This window comes from Berghia stephanieae, chromosome 3 (genome assembly GCF_034508935.2).
Source record: "Berghia stephanieae isolate SIO BIC M18660-M18661 chromosome 3, UCSD_Bste_1.3, whole genome shotgun sequence".
Taxonomy (NCBI): domain Eukaryota; kingdom Metazoa; phylum Mollusca; class Gastropoda; order Nudibranchia; family Aeolidiidae; genus Berghia; species Berghia stephanieae.
Window position 1 is genome coordinate 74,979,883 of NC_088362.1, and position 19,395 is coordinate 74,999,277.

Genomic DNA, 19,395 nt, shown 5'->3' on the forward strand with positions numbered 1-19,395 from the left:
CCATATTTGTATCAAACACGATTCAATCTATATATATATATATATATATATATATATATATATATATATATATATATATATATATATATATATATATATATATAGTTTGGAGGTTTAAAAAGAATTTGAGTCAGTTTATCATAAGTGTGATATTCTTAAAGTAGCTTGTAGTTCATTGCAACAAGAGATGAAGTGAGTAGGAAAGTGCCAGAAGACAATAGAGAATAAGAAATTTTCGCGGCGGTGATGGGGGTTTGAACCCGCGACCTTACTGGTACGACAACTCCGCCCAACCAGGGAGAGCGTGACTCTACCGTATGAGCTATCCACGATCCCAAAGTAGTTCATTGGAAATTTTTCTAAAGGAAACAAAAATATATAAAAATGTTTTTAATCAATAACTTTCATGCTTTGAGGCCTTTCGGATTTGCATCTGTGATCAAAGATATGTTATTAATCATTTTTCATTCCACTCCTCAGGTATTATTGGCTGGAGGATGACAATCTATACCAGAGAGCGGTCAATGCCGAGTTCCCTTACGGCTATGAATACCTTGGAAATACTGGACGTCTTGTCATCACACCTCTCACTGACAGGTCGAATACCATTTTGAATGATTGTAACCCTCTTAAAGTCTGAAAAACAAGATTATTTTAATATTTAAGTCACTTTTCGACATCTGGTTAATTCTGTCCTAATGACATATTGAAACAATAGGTCACAATTCTTATAAATCTGAAAATTTTTGTTCTGGAATGCCGCCTAATAGTAAATTATGTACGCCAGAGATAATTTTAATTAAGAGCAATAAAAACGTTATTGTAGAATGTGCATTTATTAAAATAATACCACACTTTTAGTTTATATACATTGATTTTTTAACTAGAAACTGATTCAAAATGCCTCTTCATTGACCTTTAGAATCAATTTCTAAATTTCACATGTTCATTGAAAACAAACAAACATTCAATGCTGTTTTTGATAATAATAATGATAAATTGCGCTTATATAGAACATATTCGCGGTGAAGGGCTCTATACCCTTTACAATAAAATCTTGAGAATAAAAAAACAAAACAAAACCAAAATAATAAATAAATACCAAAAAAAAAAAGAAAATACACGAAAACATGACTTACATAAATTAGAGAAGATATTTGCACCCGGGTGAATAAAAGTTAAGATGATCTTTAAGGTACGATGGATTCAATGATTTTATAAATTTCCCTTTCCTACGTTACAGATGTTATCTAACCTTGACTGGAGCCCTTCATCTCAAGTTTGGAGGTGCTCCTGCTGGACCAGCCGGTACTGGAAAAACAGAAACTACAAAGGTAGCCATAATTCATTACTTTCCTTCATTTTTGACAACTTTAAATTATTGAAGCAGATTGAAAAATATTATTGGGTTTTCAGAATAATTAATAATGTGGAATATAAATGGTCACTGACAGCCACTACAAACAAACTCAAAACAGATTCTAAACATCTAACGAGAATAATGTTCATCGAGAGAGTGTCAATATCTTACATAGACCAAGCTCTGGATGATTATATTGATGAAATTGTGAAACAAAATATTTCTTGTTTTGGATTATGTACATTGCAATCACATATTATGGAGTTAATAAAAATGTATAAATATTTGTTTCCTTCTTTGGTTTCCAGGATTTAGCCAAGGCCTTTGCTATTCAGTGTGTCGTCTTCAACTGCTCTGATCAATTGGATTTCATGGCTATGGGAAAATTCTTCAAGGGACTTGCCAGGTAACCAAAGAAAAATCAATTCTTTAGTTGGAATTGTTTAAATGTACATATGAAAGCTATTAGTAGTTGTATAGTGATCTATTCATTCTCATTACCCTTGCTACTAGTTAGTTTAATCTCTATGGTGTTAAGTTATTCAGACAATTTTTGAGCTCCCGCAATTAAATGTATACATTCTATGTAACTCGAATTTTTGATAGTGCTGACTTGGATTTATGCAATGAAATTGTACTTCAAATATTACTTACGTTTTCATTAAAAACGCAAACAAAAACAAACAAACAAACAGGCAAAAAAAAAAATATATATATAACCAAACAGCCAAAAACAAACCCCAAAAAACATGAAGCAAAACTGCATACACACAGACACAGAGACACACAAAGATACACACACACACACGCACACACACACACACACACACATACACATGCACACATTGTAATAGCTGTTATTGTTCCTTTTTGTCAATAGTAATACAAATTTCATGTTTAATTTTCTGCCTCTTTTCATGCAGCGCTGGTGCATGGGCTTGTTTTGACGAGTTTAACCGTATTGACATCGAAGTGTTGTCTGTGGTAGCCCAGCAAATCACAACTATTCAAAAAGCTCAAGCTGACAGAGTAAGTCATTAGACATGAAATCTAGGACATATGCCTATTTCCCGATTAATTAATTGATTTATTATTTCGTTTCAGAATAACTAATTCATTGTTTTGGTGACCACTTTTGAACAAGGCATTTAATTGTTAATAAAGAGAATTTTATTTTACTTATGTATCACATTTAGTTACTACAATAATATTGAACAGCTCTGAATAGCAAACTAAAACACAAAATGAATGCACTAAATTATAATACTCAGTCATAACTGAATGCTGAAAACAATTTAATTTTTAAAACGAGCTTACCTGAAAATTAATAATATGTAACAATATTGAGCAACCAAATGGTTAAAAATTATGAATATCTAACGAAAAGCCTTTGAAAATTACAACAAACCCTATCACTACACCATACAAATAAATGGGCTAAAAAAACAAACCCCATACTAACAAACAAACCGAAACCTCCTTTGAAAAAATCATAATTTCTATCTCTTTTTTTAAAAATCATTATTTAAAGACATGTGATCAAACAATGACTCTGGTAACACTTCCATTTTCCTTTTTCTCATAGCTTGACCGATTCATCTTTGAGGGAGTAGAGCTTGTCCTAAAAGCATCCTGTGCCGTTTTCATTACCATGAACCCTGGATATGCTGGACGTACAGAGTTGCCAGATAACCTCAAGGTTTGATACAGTATTTAAAATAATTGAAATACGTATTTATTTCATGATAAAATGAAAAGAAAACAATTTTTATGATAGTCAATTAATTAAGAAAAACCCCCGAAAACCCCAAACTTTCATCTGTGTTTGTGTTTTTGTATAAAATAAACAGTAAGGTTAATTTCAATCAGTATTGAATGAGATATATTTTTGTATATTTTTTCGCATATTTATCAATGATTAGAGCAACGTGATATATTTCTGTATGTAAAACAATGAGATTAGCTGACGAGACATAACAATTGAACATTAAAAATTAAGAAAACGAGCTTTAAATGGTTTGATTTCATGCCAGACAGAAAACTTAATCATCAGTTTTTTACTTGAGATTTCATTATTAAAAAAACAAAAAAACTTACTTTCATTTCTTTGTATCCATCGTTTTTTTCCCTCATGTTTTATATATAATGATTTCATCAAAATATAACTTTAGAATGCAATGAACTCATTATCACTAGACACATGTTTTACACATTATTTTGTTTCACCCAGGCTCTGTTCCGTCCCGTCGCTATGATGGTCCCAGACTATGCCTTGATTGCAGAGATCAGCTTGTTCTCATTTGGCTTCTCTGATGCCAAGCACTTATCCAAGAAAATTGTCACAACATTCAAACTGTCATCTGAACAGCTCAGTTCTCAGGTTAGTATGACTTCATCTTTTAATTTAATTTGCTTATGAATATATCATGTCCAGTGGATGTTGACGGGCGGTATTTTGACGGAATTCAATTTTTATTTGCAAATTCTCATAAACCTACATTTCTTCTGCGTCTCAGGTGCACTTTGCGTTTATCATATAATATTCTTCTTATGTTAGTCTAAAACAAACTAAACAAATAAATTAATTGATTGATTATACTATTCACACTGCTTTTAAATTGAAAAACTTGAGACATTCTGTTAATTTTAAGATATGTTTTAAAACGATCTAAGTCTAACTTTTAAATATGAATGTAATTTCTGTTTAAAATTGCAGATGATTTATAGTGCCTGACCAGGAAAGCACTCTTTGTCCACCGTTAACTCTTTTTCATCAATAAAATGTATAGACCTAAGATTGTTATAAGTATTATCACACTAAAACATTCCAATGTTTGTTTTATCAGGACCATTATGACTTTGGCATGAGGGCTGTAAAGTCTGTCATTTCAGCTGCTGGAAACTTAAAACGAATGTACCCCGATATGGAAGAGGTGAGCAAGTACTGATTGAATATTGAAGTCAGAGATTTATTTGCAACTGTTTGTAACTTAGCCCCTGTTTATCAGGAAAAAAGAAATACGGAAAAAAAAATCAACATAAAGTTATTAGCTGAGTATTGTCAGGTGAGCAGAGTAGATGACGCTTGTTTGAAAGCAATGCAATTAGACAAGCAAACAAGTGACTGGTCAGAAACGTTCTTTGGCTGCACAATTCACAGATAATAAGGCCAATAAAAAGGGCAGGAAATTATTATTTATAATGTTTAAGACAAGCATGTCATTATCCCACTACATCAAATACCATCAAAGGAGTAACAAGCAATGGAGTATTATTTGCCTTGCCATTTTTATTACCACCGCATTGCGAAGTTCATCAGAAAGGAAAAAGAGAAATTGAAATACATATGGGCATTGAGTTTAATTATAAATTAAATAAATTAAGAGAGAGAGAGAGAGAGAGAGAGAGAGAGAGAGAGAGAGAGAGAGAGAGAGAGAGAGAGAGAGAGAGAGAGAGAGAGAGAGAGAGAGAGCCCCACTTTGATACTTATAAATATTAAAAATCAACAGGAACTGATTGCCCTGAGAGCCATTCGTGACGTCAACGTACCCAAATTCTTGGTTGATGATCTCAAACTTTTCAGTGGTATTGTGTCTGATCTCTTCCCCAACATCAAGTAAGTGGATATAAAAGTAGGCATGGAAAATACACCTTATGAGTTAAATGGCAAGTTGTATCACATCTGTTCTTACATATGTGATATACCTCCTTAAACCACTGTTATGTCGGGTTGGATCAGGTGTCAAAAATGTGTCTTTTAAGTTAAAATAATCAAATATTATTTGACATTTTAGCTTTTTGCTCTCAAAGAAACTATATTCATCCTCTCCAATAAAGCATATAAACCTAATCCAAATAATATTGACTGTAAAAACCCTTCTTAGTGTCTAAACAACCTTTGCATGATACCTGTTTGAGGTGTTGGATTACATAAAGACTTGACCCAAGCTTCATATATCAAAACATAAATTGAAATGTTTAAACACTCAATCACGCTGACATATGACGCAATGAAGCAATGGATCACATTTTTCTTTGTAATCTGGTGTATCTTAGTCGCTTTACACATATTACACTTTTTTGCTATGAATATAAATTGATACTCGATTATTTGAGTTAATGAATATGTTCTGTTTATATGTGATAATCAAAAGAAGAAAATGGTTTCTTTGCGACTTGTAGGGGATTTCAAAGTGCCCTTAGTAATACTAATCTGCTAAAAGCTATGGAATGTAAAATAGTAATGAATAAAAGGAATATAACAGCTTAGAAAAATAACAAAATAAGAAACACAAATTGTTTTGGGCTCAAAACCCTTCTTCAGCCAATAACAATAAAACATTAATACGATAATTAAAATCTACACATATATATATTTGGCACAACTGTTTGTCTTGCGCCCTTAGCATTTTTATAAATCTGAGATCTGAGGAGATCATTTACTGAGAATCGGAATGAACTTTATATGGCTCCATTCATTTCACGATTAGCACCTATTAGATTGTTATATAATTTACTGAAAGGAAATATTGTAATAGTTATCTTTAGTTTTCCTTCTTAAAACACCAAGTTTGTCTAATTAAATTTAATCTCGTGATGGAATACCATCTATTTCTCTGTGCTAGCTTCAGAATGAGCTTTCATTTTATTTTGTAAACATAATATTTTCAGGATATCATTACAATTAAATGTATTGCATTTTACAGAGAACAACCTGTAGACTATGGTGATCTAAATACATCTTTGAGAAAGAACTGCCTTAAGAATGGACTCAAGGATGTTGATGGTCAGTATGTCTCTCTCTCTCTCTCTCTCTCTCTCTCTCTCTCTCTCTCTCTCTCTCTCTCTCTCTCTCTCTCTCTCTCTCTCTCTCTCTCTCTCTCTATATATATATATATATATATATATATATATATATATATATATATATATATGTATATATATATATGTATGCATATATATATATGTATGTATATATATATATATATATATATATATATATATTTATATATATATTATATATATAAATATATATTGAGAAAAATAGGGCATGGAGAAGTGCCAGATGATAACAGAGAATAAAACGTCACGGGGTCAGTGCCAAACTCAGGATCCAATTGACACGACACTTTCTGCCTGAATGGGAGAGAGAGAAGACAGCGGGCAGTCGCACATCCGACTGAACTATCCAGCCATACTTATTTTCAACTTAATGAATTTATTCGTTTTGTACCCTTAGATTATTAAATTTATTACCTTAATACTTACTTAATACGATATTTAATTGGCTTACTGATTTAATTGTCAACAAAGCAAGAAGTCTCAGAGATATAATCCACTGTATGTGTTAATTTTTGTTTTTTGTTGTCAAATTGCTTGTTAACATTTGACAATATCAAAAACAATATTTGGAGAAAACCACCACCCCTTTCCTCTTAAGTTTTGATTCCATTTTCCAAAGTAAATGAAATAATTTTTTTTTTCATTTTCTAACTCCAGGGTTCATTGACAAATGCATCCAGCTCTTTGAGACCACGGTGGTTCGTCACGGTCTTATGTTGGTCGGACCTACCTGCTCTGGAAAAACAAGGGTATAATTACGATTGTTGTAGTCATTATTGATTTTCATACTGAGTTATAATGGACAAGTATCAAGATCCCTAACAAGAAATAAAGGGAGAGAGAGAGAGAGAGAGAGAGAGAGAGAGAGAGAGAGAGAGAGAGAGAGAGAGAGAGAGAGAGAGAGAGAGAGAGAGAGATAGAGAGAGAGAGAGAGATATTTGCTGTTAATAATAGTTGCAAATCATTTCAATATGAAACTCGATTGCTATGCATCTTATGTTTATTTACAAATGTAGTATCAAGCCTTAGCAATATGTATGTTTTATTGATATATTTCTTTTCTCACAAGTGTTAAGATTAGTAAACATAGTTTATGATTAAATGGACAGAAGTACTTTAACTTAAACCTGATACCACAATTTCCTCAATGTCCCATTCCAGTGCTATGAGATGCTACAGAAAGCCCAGACTGCCCTGAAGGGTCAGCCATCACCTGCCATGACAGACTTCCAAGCGACACACACGTACGTTTTGAACCCCAAATCCATCACTATGGGGCAGCTTTACGGAGAGTTTGATTTACTGACTCACGAATGGTAAGGATTTCATTTTTTGACATTCTAAACTATCCACTATAATTTTATTGGTATTTAGACTAAGGTTTGCGTTGTTGAGCAAAATGCAGATATTGCTGTTTGAAGCTCGAAGAAGTTAATAATGAAAACATAGAGTAGAAGCTTTAGTTTTATTCATAAAGGCAATTGATGTGGACGTTGTTTAGATAGTAGCGTCTATTCTCTTTTTGTCATGATTAATGCATTGTTTTAATTTAATAATTAAGAAAAATGAAATTAAGCAATATATCTGGTGTAATCAATGGAGATTTTACAACAATGTGAAAAATGATTTGGTTTGTGACAACTTTTGTCTATCTTGATTAATCTGAACATTACATTCAACAACTTCATCGTATTTTAAAATACCTTTCCAAACTTTCTAACTTATATTCAATTTGCATTTCTCTTGCAAAAGTGATTTTAAATATAAGTTGTCATCAGAGAAATAATTAATTTGATTGGATTCTTATGTTGTATATAATAGATACCTTTTTGTATTAACTAATCTTATTTTATGATTTCTTTGCTGACTAAAGCCATTGAATGGATACCATTTTCATCTCAACTTACAAATATTTTTTTGTTGTCACCAGGACTGATGGTATCCTTTCCACTTTGATCCGTGTTGGAGCATCGTCCACTGATGAAGACAAACGTTGGTTTGTATTTGATGGGCCAGTAGATGCTGTGTGGATTGAAAACATGAACACTGTACTCGATGATAACAAGAAACTCTGCCTCAGCAGTGGAGAGATTATCAAGTTAACTGAGGTTTGGGTTCTTAAATTCTTGTGAATATAAATTCAGAAATCTAATTGAAGCAGGCACTTATGTTAATAAAAAAAATATGAAAAGAGTTCAAAGAAGTATCGGAAGACAATAGAGGACGAAAACTTTGTTTTGCTTTTGAATTTGAAACTGATTTAGCACTTATAGCATTCGTTATAACGCCACTTATTGCCAAATGAGGTTTTTACTATTTAAAGATATCTTTGATTGGGAACGTTTTGCTTTAAAATACACATATGACTGAGTATTCATAATATGTAAATAATAAGAACGGATGTTTTTGTTTGTTTTTATTTTTCATTTTCTTCCATGCTTTTATCTGTTTCTCCTTTTTTAATATTTTTATCTCAAAGAATATATATTGTTACTTATGTTTTAACCCTCTCCTTACCAACTATAGGAAAATCGTCACATTCGTTACGATACAACCAACATTTTTCTAATTCAAATTTCTTTTGTACATCATAAAATTTTAAGAAAATGAACAGTAGAGCATGTTTTCCTAAAGAAATTATTTATCGCAATAACTTTACTGCTATTGTGTCTGAGTGATAAAAAAAAAATAATTTTGTGCTAGTTGGGTGTGAAGTTTTGGGGAAAATCCTGAAAATGGCTGGTAAGGAGAGGGTTAAGGGCATTTTAGGAACACTTGATCCATTTTAAAGCCCTATAACTGATATGATGTATATGATATTTTGTGTAGGATATGAATATTTATGTTTCTGTATTATTTATTTGCAGCATATGACAATGATGTTTGAAGTAGCAGATTTAGCCGTGGCCTCTCCTGCAACTGTCAGCCGTTGTGGTATGGTCTATCTTGAGCCTTCATACATTGGACTAAGCCCATTTGTTGAATGCTGGCTGAAAAAAGTGCCTGAAATTATCTGGCAATTCAAAGATAAATTTGAGGAACTCTTCAATTTCTTCATGGAGGTATGATATGATAAGTGAATATCATAGAATTAAACGAATGAGAATACGTACGGAGCCTAAAAAGTGTCCACCAATGAAAGCATTCAGCGCCATTTTATTGTTGGCTGAGAATGTAGTCATTACCATTCATTCGGTCTCTATGTCAACCATAGAATTAAACAAATAAATTCCTTGATGTCAACATAACGACACAAGAAAAACAACAAACAATATCAAAATCCACAATAAAATGTTTCAGAACTGTTGCGTATATTTATGGCACAATGAAGATGTCAAAAAATGAAGTTAGAGAATGTGTGTAATCATGTATTATAATAACCTGTAATGTGTTTTCCAACCACCACATCATCTACTACTACAACCACCACCACAATATCATCACTAACACTACTACTACAACCACCAGCCCCACATCATTATCACTACCACTACTACTACACCACCACCAGCACATCATCATCACTACCACTACTACTACTACAATCACCACAACCACATCGTCATCACTACCACTACTACTGCAACCACCACCACCATATCATCATCATTACCACTACTACCACAACCACCACCACCACTACTACTACAACCACCACCACATCATCACTACCTCAACTACTACAACCACCACCACAATAGCATCACTACCACTACTACCACAACCACCAGCACCACATCATTATCACTACCACTACTGCACCACCACCGGCACATAATCATCACTACCACTACTACTACAACCACCACAACCACATCGTCATCACGACCACTACTACTACAACCACCACCATATCATTACCATTACCACTACTACTACAACCGCCACTACCACCATAGCATTACCATTACCACTACTACTACAACCACCACAACCACATCGTCATCACTACCACTACTACTGCAACCACCACTACCACCATATCATCACCATTACAACTACTACTACAACCACCACAACCACATCATCATCACTATCACTACTACTACAACTACAACCACCACCACATTATCATCGCTACCACTACTACTACTGCAACCACCACCACCATATCATCATCATTGAAATATTATATTTTTAAAAATTGAGCTTTATATAGTGCAATATCTACTAAATGTGCTCAAAGCGCTTTACAAGGGGTCCCTGGTCAACATTTAACATGTAGGACGGGACATGACGCCTGTTAGGCGATATTACAATTTTTCGGACAAAGACAACTCTGTTAACGGCCAGGTACTCATTTTACACCTGAGTACGGTGAGAGAATGTGAGTAAAGAACCTTTTCCAAGGACTCAACTATGCGCCGAGCGCGAGGCTCGAACCCAGGACCTTCCAATCCGAAAGCGAGTGTCATACTACTAGACCACATAGCCGCATCATTACCACTACTACTACAAACACCACCACCACATCATCATCACGACCACTACTACTACAACCACCACCACCACCATATCATTACCATTACCACTACTACTACAACTACAACCACCACCACATCATCATCACTACCACTACTACTACAACTACAATCATCACCACCACCACATCATCATCACTATTACTACTACAACTACAACCACCACCAACACCACATCACTTCACTAACACCAGTACTATAATCACTACCATTAGGTTTTGGAGCTTTACTTCATTTGAAATAAGGAAACTTCGGAATTGTATTTGGCATTGTGTTTATATATCATAATATAATTCTAATCAGTTATTTATTTAGAACTAGATACTATACAATATGTATGCCAAATACCACCCTAATTCCCCTTTCTTGTGTGCGGGAATTCCTCTTTCGGCATTGAAATTGAGTGTGAGAGAGTCATCACTACACACATAAATAACAGAAACAATTTAAAAGCATGACTATGACACGCAACCACTCACACACGAGGCTATACTATTTATCCCTTTCTCTATATAGAACAGGACAAGACAAACAATAGCTTGACTCTCCCTACACTTCGCATTGATGTTTGTCGTCTCACGAGTTCAACTCTCGGTCGACCTGTCAATATTCCTTTTTGCCTCGGACGTAATCATTAATAGAATGTCGTGTGGTTTTGACCGTGAAGAAAACCTTAAGAAGTCACATTTATATCATTTTAGAGACATCGTTTTGAATAATTTTGAGTTAAACGAGCGATCAGGAAGTTATTTTCTTAGATTTCATGAACGGCCGATCAGCGCTTGTTTACTATAGTAACACGATTCCCAGCCAACGTCTCAATGGCTGATATTTTTCTCATCGAGGCCGCTGGTTGGTTAGCCAATAAGAGCACCGTACGGTTTCCATTGGGTAAATTCCTTGGTGAATATGCAGATGCAACAAAAAAAAATTACATTGAAAATACACTTATTAACAATATTTTATTATTTAATTTAATTAATTTATTTTTTGTTTCGCTTACAATCTGTTCGCATTAGAAATCTTTATAAATGTGTTTTTTTTTCTTCTCACTTTACATTCTCCATGGGTTTTTAAAAATTGCTTAGCATATAGATTTAACAAAGACATTTAATTTGGGCCATTTGACACTTTAGTTAGGTATGATTGGACACTTGGCAATAGGTAGTGATGAATAATGTATGAGTGTCAGCACAAAACTATTCATAAAAAGCGACATTTACTGTGTGAAGTAGAAAGTTGTTCCATAATGCCTTCTGGGTGGGAATAAGTGAAGTATTATAAAACGCAGTGGCCGTAATAATACTGAAGAAATGCTCATTCTAAATATTCTTATTGCCAGTCTTTTTTAAATCTTTTTACAAGTAACAAAACTCTTATCTTTATACATTTTTGATTGACGTTGGTATTGTGTACTTGATATTGCATTCAAAGGGAAACCCCCCACTTTAAACTAGATTTTGATTTATCGACAGTAATATTAATTACACATAAGTCATATTTATTTTTATACTTTTAAATAACAGCCTGCCATCAAATTTTTGAGAAATGACTTGAAAGAAATCGTGCCTACTGTAGATGGTGGTCTGGTGTTCTCACTTCTCAAATTGCTCGAATGCTTCTTTGAGCCTTTCATGCCAAAAGAGGTAAGTGATTGTGTGATATTAACATCGTGTGCTGTTTTCAGTGGTGAATCTAAAAACTAACAGTGTTAATAATATTAATGCATTTGGATAAACATTGATAAACAAGATTATGCAAAATAAATAAAATAAATATTTTCTTTGCAAACCTTGAAAATTTGAAGTCACAATAATTTTTTTTCTCAGTTGCGATCTTGAGAATTTCAGTATAACTTTTCATAAAACATTTTGAATTTACACTTCCGATTTTATAGAACAATTTTCCTTCCCATTAAAATTCAATTTATATTTTGCTTTTAGTTTTCACGTTTACATCAAAATGATAATAATTGTATGAATAATACATGTAAGCACAGAATTTTCAATAAAGATTTAAGCAATGTAAGCAAACCAAGAGCCTGTTATTAAAATCATCAAGTTGTTAACATCGTATCTTAAAAAGTTGAAATTAAACTTTTATACCAATTTCTGATTGTCTTTCTTTTTGTTGCTGTTGTTGTTTTTGATTAATAAGAATTGAAGAAGATAATTAGTAAATTTTGGAAACATTTAAATTTAGAATGATTTGGAAGAGGTAACTGTGTATTGTAAAGCTTGATTGTTGTGAATTTGCGATTGCAGTAGAGTAGATTTGTAAGTTTAGATGTTGTTTGATTTTAAACATTGAAGGCATAATAAGATGTCATGATTTTCAGTTAACTTGGACTCAATTTGTATATGTCTTTAAGAATTGTAGTAGAGTCTCTTTGTGGTGAAATGAGTGTTAAAATAAATGCTAAAGAGTTATGAATTGTGCCCATGTACTACACAAAAGAAAAAGACCTTGTGTGACTTTTCCATTAACAATGAATTTCCATATTGTGTGTTTATTGTGGATTGTAGTAGAATAGTTTTACGATATAGCATGACGAAGACGTTCTTTAAAGTTTGGATCAAATATTAAACATGATATAAAGGGAATCTCCATTTTAAAAAAATACCATTCATTTATTTGAATTTTGTATAATTCAAGATATATCATATGACAGCATGCATCCTGGTGTCGAAACGTTTGTATTTTCGATTCGTTAAAAACAATCATATAAATAATGGAGAATATCCCTCTTCCTCTAGAAAAGAAAAAAAATAGGTGAGGGTGAATATTAGCCAAGAAAAAAATGTCATCATATTTTGATAAAAATTCTCAACACGAATGTATTGAGATATTTATCGATAACTCTCCATAACTTCTTCACCTTTATTTAACATGCATCTTGTGCACCTGTTTACTTACACTGTAATTTTCTTGCATGACTGTTTACTTACATTATGTGGCGTGACAACAACTCAACACACCACCCACCCGGCTATCTCTCCACTACTTCCCTACTGGTTCTGTGTGTGCTGGGCGTTTGCTCTACCGTGGCTGTGGAAATATTTCCATTTCCCAGAATCCTCTTGGACTGAAGAAGTCGGTAAGATTTCTAGCAGATTTACAATATGTGACCAACAATTTCAATCCGGTATTATGTTAGGGTGAGCAAGATGCTGAAAATTTGATTTAAAGTCAACGTTATTGAAGTTAAGTTAAAGTAGTTGCTTTCTTGATGAAAGGAAGTGCAAGTTTATGGTTTTTAAAAGAATTAAAGTTAGTTTTTCCTTTCATTTTAACTAAATTTCCTTCATCTGGATCATCCTGGCAATGTACATGATTGACGTGGTGGGTCACATATGTGTAACATTCTAGAAAAAGAAAAAAAAAACCTAACAACTTTTGATTTCTCAAATGAATATCGAATTTTTTACACCTTAGTAAAAGGCGGATTTATAGACAATTGTTTTGATTTTAAAGATTTTAAAATTCATACTGATGAAAAAGACTATTATTCTATTTTCAGTTGCCGTAGGAGTTTCATCTTTTGAAGAGTAAGAAACTGATAAAAATCATAGTGTTTTCTTGTTTCACATGATTTATAAAGAACATTTAAAAAAATCACATTTAACATTACATATTACTATGAAAACATGATTATTATAAAACACAATCAGGTGGAATCACTGTTTTATTGTAGTATATATCACTATCACAAAATCTATACATAAGATGGTTTCCTGTTTGCCTTTCAAAAGCGAAATATCTGTCTCATGTTTATATAAATCAGTGTTTTGTGGTTGCATGTTCACGTAAAGTTTATTCATTTTGTCCGATCTTATATTTTAATACTGTGAGAAATTAAGTTACTGCTTTATGCCTGCCTATCACTTGGCTTTTTTAGTTCTCTGAATTCTCCCTTATCTTTATAAACGGTGTATTTAGATTATGACTTTCGTGTAAACCAGATGATGAGTATAAGATGATAGTTGTTAAAGATGTAAAGAAAATCTGCTATTATATCAAATTCATTCACACCCTTTATAAAGGGGTAACTCAAAATGTGCACATCGTATTTGTTGATGAAACCTAAGCTTGGTCTACATTTTACTTTTTGGTTGTTTAAAAAAAACTGTTTCATTTTTCAGGTTGCAATAATGGCATCGAATTCCTAAATATAACTTCAATGTGTAGTTGGTGAAAAAAGTATTTAACAATGAGATGGAATAGGGAGGAGGTGCGTTAATAATGGAAAACAGAAAAATGAGAGAGGAGGAAATTGTCAGAGATGTAATATGCAATTTAAGATGTGTCAGGGTAGATGAAAAGATATCAAAATCTATGAACAGATAAAAAGAGAATAGATAGATAAACCCCAGAATAGATGGATAGAGCGAGAGAGAGTGAGAGGGAGAGAGAGAGAGAGAGAGAGAGAGAGAGAGAGAGAGAGAGAGAGAGAGAGAGAGAGAGAGAGAGAGAGAGAGAGAGAGAGTAGTTTATTTATAATATTTCGTTGATTCCATTGCGGTATTAGACTTTTAGTTTTCATTTTTTTATACAGTTGTTCATTCCAGCGTTTTTAAAAACCCACTCTCTCTTCTTTTTTTTCTTTTTTTTTTCTCTATAATTATTATTTAGTCAGACATTTTTTCATTATGTTCATCAGATTTAAAGATTGTTTATGCTATTTAAGAATTATTAAGTGTTTCACACTGGATTTTGCGATTTAACTTGAATCTCAATACATGATGAGATCAAGATTGTATGAAAGTACTAAAATACTCTCTCTTTCACAAACAAGACTACCTAAAAAATACCTCTCTTAATCTTGCTGTTAGGATTTTATATTTCATAAAATATCAAATAATATGATGGATTTCATTATTCTTTGCTGATACTAATGATAATTATTTTCTGACATAATTCTTATTCTTAAAAAAAGCATAGTTTCTTTACCAGGTAAAATTTACAAAAAATTTTATTGTGTCTAATTATTTTATTATGTCTAAAGATGTTGCCTAGGTTCTACATAGTAATCTTGAATTACTATATTTAGATAGATAGATAAATAGATAGATAAATAGATAGATAGATAGATAGATAGATAGATAGATAGATAGATAGATAGATAGAATAAGATAGATAGATAGATAGGTAGATAGATATAGATAGATAGATAGATTGATTGATTGATTGATTGATTGATTGATTGATTGATAGATAGATAGATAGATTGAAATATAGATAAATCGATTGATAAACAGTTAGATGGATAGACAGATAGACAGAGAAGTATGGAGAGAAATAGAGAGATTGGGAGGAAATAAAAAAAAAATAGAGAGAGAGAGAGAGAGAGAGAGAGAGAGAGAGAGAGAGAGAGAGAGAGAGTGTGTGTGTGTGTGTGTCAGCTACAACCATTGAACTTAATATCGAATATTGAATTCCTATTATCCAGGGTGAAGAACCGATACCAGAGGACCGCCTTGCCAGACTACATGAATTAGTGGAGCCATGGTTTATTTTTGCCTTTATCTGGTCCATTGGTGCAACTTGTGACAATGACGGCCGCAAGAAGTTCTCTGAGTGGATAAGAGAGAAAATGAAGGAGGCCAAAGTAAGTTGATGGTGATTAAACACTTTTTAAAAAAGCAAATTCATTGCCCACCCCTCCATTCTTATCCTTCCCCCTCCCACCCCCTAAAAAAATTGAGATTCCCCCCCTTGAAAAAAACAAAACAAACCAAAAAAAAAAAAGCCCGAAACAAAAAAAAAAAATACATACACACACACAAAAAAAAACAACTAAACTCTTACACAAGAAAGCGAACAAACAAGCTTTTAAAAGCTTAAATAAATAAAAACAAATCAAGCAAAAAAGATAAAAACAAAGAGAAAAGAGAATATCAATGTTATAATAGAAGCGTTGAATTATTGTGAGGGAATTTTGAGAATCTCAAATGAATTGTATTGTATAATTTACATTTCCTTTCTGTAGTCGATACCAATAATACTCTCTGTCTGTTTATTATGTGAAATCAACAGGAAAAAGCGGAACTTTCAAACCACTTATGGTATTGTTCTTCAAGGCAAAGAGGACATGTGTTTTTTTCATCAACTCATTAAAAATTTAAAAAATAGCATTCTCTGAATGATAGAAAGGAGACTTAACAAGTTTTGAAAATCACCCCATTTTATGGATTTTGTTTTATGTAGCTTTAAGTAATTTCATTAAAATAAACAAAAAATGTATAAAAGCATTTAATTTCTTTTGTTTATCGCTTGGTAGCACACCTGGTAATTACTTCAACTATGGAGTACGTCAAAGTCTTTAAAAAACACTGACATTGATTACAATATTGACAAATAAACCCAAAAAAGGCATGAGGCATAAAAAATCCCAAACAAAAAAACATAAACACACACACTCACATATACAACACACACGCACACACAAACACACACACATACGCACAGACACACACACACGCACAGACACACACACGCGCACACACACACACACACACACACACACATACAGAGCAACAAAGAAACAAAGGAACACTAACTTGATAGCAAAGAGTAGACAACATTACTGAAAGTTCTCCTTTTAGAGTCCCACTTAGATCATTGGATTTCATGGCACGAAATATATCCTCTATTCAAAGGACTGCAAACATACGAATTCCTTTAAGCGATAAATGCAAGAATATTCATTTTCAAAAACCAAATAGAGCTTTTACACTTGATGTGCAGTGATTTTAGCAAGTTTTAAACCCAAAGACGTTCTTTAAAATTCAAATCGATGAACAAAAATGGTCTGAAATGTTCATTGAAAAGTTCAAAATGGAATTAAAAAGTCAGGTTTTTAAAAATCACTCCTTTCATTCAATCTCTTTCGAAATTTGATTGTATCTTTGTTTAAAAGTACCTTTGGGTAACCTCCTTGATGTACTGATATAATGTCTTGAATACTGAGGGTCCAAGGTTTTCAAAAAGCCAGACTAGGTCGATTTTTAAGGTTGATATATTTTTTAGCATTTTCTCTCTCTGCTGATTGTTGTCAAATTTTCAAACTTCTTTTTATGAGACAGTGTTCGTCTTGAATAGTCGTTTAATGGATGTTATTGATATCCATATAATTTTTAGATCGAACTGATGTTCCCAGAAGAAGGTTTGATTTACGACTACTGGCTTGATGATGCTGGAATCTGCAGCCCTGCAGCACAAGGGCTGGACGATGAAGAAGAAGAAGAGAAACAGAGGGTGAGTTTTTATTAAGATTTAGAATGTTAAAAAATGAATGTTATTTTAGAAAAGCTGTTACGCCCTAGTGTGCATTTTTCATATCGTTTGTTGAGCGAAAGAAGCAGCTATTTATAACATTTTTTGATGGCATGGAATTAAAGATGATGATGATGATGATGATGATGATGATAATGATGATTATGATGATGATGATGATGATGATGATGATGATAATAATAATGATGAAATAATAATTTAAATAATAATAATATTGATGATAATAATGATAATAATAATCAATAATTATAGTAATAAAAGAATAGGAAGAAAAAGAGAAAAAAGAAGAAAAAGAAGAAGAAGAAGAAGAAGAAGAAGAAGAAGAAGAAGAAGAAGAAGAAGAAGAAGAAGAAGAAGAAGAAAAAGAAAAGCAAGAAGAACAAGAACAAGGACAAGAATTAGACGTTTGACGATCTGACGAAATATTGATTCACAATCATGAATAATCCAACCATATTATAAACTTTTTTATCCCACAGAAAGTTCAATGGAAACACTGGACCTCTAACATGCAAAAATTCGAAATAAGCTCCGATATAAAATATGCCGACATCATTGTCCCCACCATTGATACTATCAGGAATGCACACATTTTGGAGATGTTGACAACCAACAAGAAGACTGTGAGTTTGTTAATTTCTTTATTTCTTTTTTTTGTTGTCTCTCATGTTGATAATTGATTTTAACTTCCTTTTTCTTTTTCTTTTTCTTTTTCTTTTTCTTTTTTCTTCTCTTCTCTCTCTCTCTCTCTCTCTCTCTCTCTCTCTCTTCCTCTCTCTCTCTCTCTCTCTCTCTCTCTCTCTCTCTCTCTCTCTCTCTCTCTCTCTCTCTCTCTCTCTCTCTCTCTTTCTTTCTTTCTTTCTTTCTCAGCAGTCTTTAATTTTTGTAAATGTTATTTGATAAAGAAGTGGATAATGGGATAAATGAATAATATATAGATATATGTAAATTTGGGAGATTCAAAATTCTGTGTCTTCTTTAGTTAGACAACTGAAACCTTTAATTTTTTACTATATCAATATCCAGGTCCTTTGCATTGGTCCTACTGGAACCGGGAAAACAATGACCATTGCTGACAAATTGTCTCGGCGCATGCCCAAAGAATATGTGCCAGACTTTATTGTCTTCTCTGCTAAGACCAGCGCCAACCAAACCCAGGATCTCATTGATGGGAAACTGGATAAGAGGTATGTGACAGGCAAAATTCTATACGGCTTTTGTAAGATATTCAAATTTCACTTATGATTGGTTGATATCATATTACCTACCTGCTAACATTTTTATATATGTTGTGTCGTTTATTGTTATTGCTAGACAGCAATAAAGACACAAAAATTATATAAAAACACAGAGGCAATATGTTCTATAAAAGCGTATACTGATTTGTGTATCAATTTAAGCTTTAGAAACTAGATT

General features: G+C 32.7%; 1 protein-coding gene across 2 annotated transcripts in view; it reads left to right on the plus strand.

Annotated features, from left to right (window-relative positions):
- LOC144968440 (dynein axonemal heavy chain 1-like) overlaps nucleotides 1-19,395 on the plus strand; it is a 71,480-nt gene that overhangs the window by 21,706 nt on the left and 30,379 nt on the right. The window contains exons 27-45 of one of the 2 annotated variants that reach the window (XM_078906814.1): nucleotides 481-597; nucleotides 1,244-1,334; nucleotides 1,669-1,766; nucleotides 2,284-2,389; nucleotides 2,946-3,059; nucleotides 3,591-3,740; nucleotides 4,207-4,293; nucleotides 4,870-4,976; nucleotides 6,067-6,146; nucleotides 6,860-6,951; nucleotides 7,364-7,518; nucleotides 8,133-8,310; nucleotides 9,070-9,264; nucleotides 12,210-12,329; nucleotides 13,757-13,780; nucleotides 16,133-16,291; nucleotides 17,824-17,940; nucleotides 18,459-18,602; nucleotides 19,006-19,166. In XM_078906814.1, the coding sequence (XP_078762940.1) occupies nucleotides 481-597; nucleotides 1,244-1,334; nucleotides 1,669-1,766; nucleotides 2,284-2,389; nucleotides 2,946-3,059; nucleotides 3,591-3,740; nucleotides 4,207-4,293; nucleotides 4,870-4,976; nucleotides 6,067-6,146; nucleotides 6,860-6,951; nucleotides 7,364-7,518; nucleotides 8,133-8,310; nucleotides 9,070-9,264; nucleotides 12,210-12,329; nucleotides 13,757-13,780; nucleotides 16,133-16,291; nucleotides 17,824-17,940; nucleotides 18,459-18,602; nucleotides 19,006-19,166 (2,295 nt within the window). The remainder of the gene's footprint in view (nucleotides 1-480; nucleotides 598-1,243; nucleotides 1,335-1,668; nucleotides 1,767-2,283; nucleotides 2,390-2,945; nucleotides 3,060-3,590; nucleotides 3,741-4,206; nucleotides 4,294-4,869; nucleotides 4,977-6,066; nucleotides 6,147-6,859; nucleotides 6,952-7,363; nucleotides 7,519-8,132; nucleotides 8,311-9,069; nucleotides 9,265-12,209; nucleotides 12,330-13,756; nucleotides 13,781-16,132; nucleotides 16,292-17,823; nucleotides 17,941-18,458; nucleotides 18,603-19,005; nucleotides 19,167-19,395) is intronic. The other variant, XM_078906815.1, reaches the window with a different exon arrangement.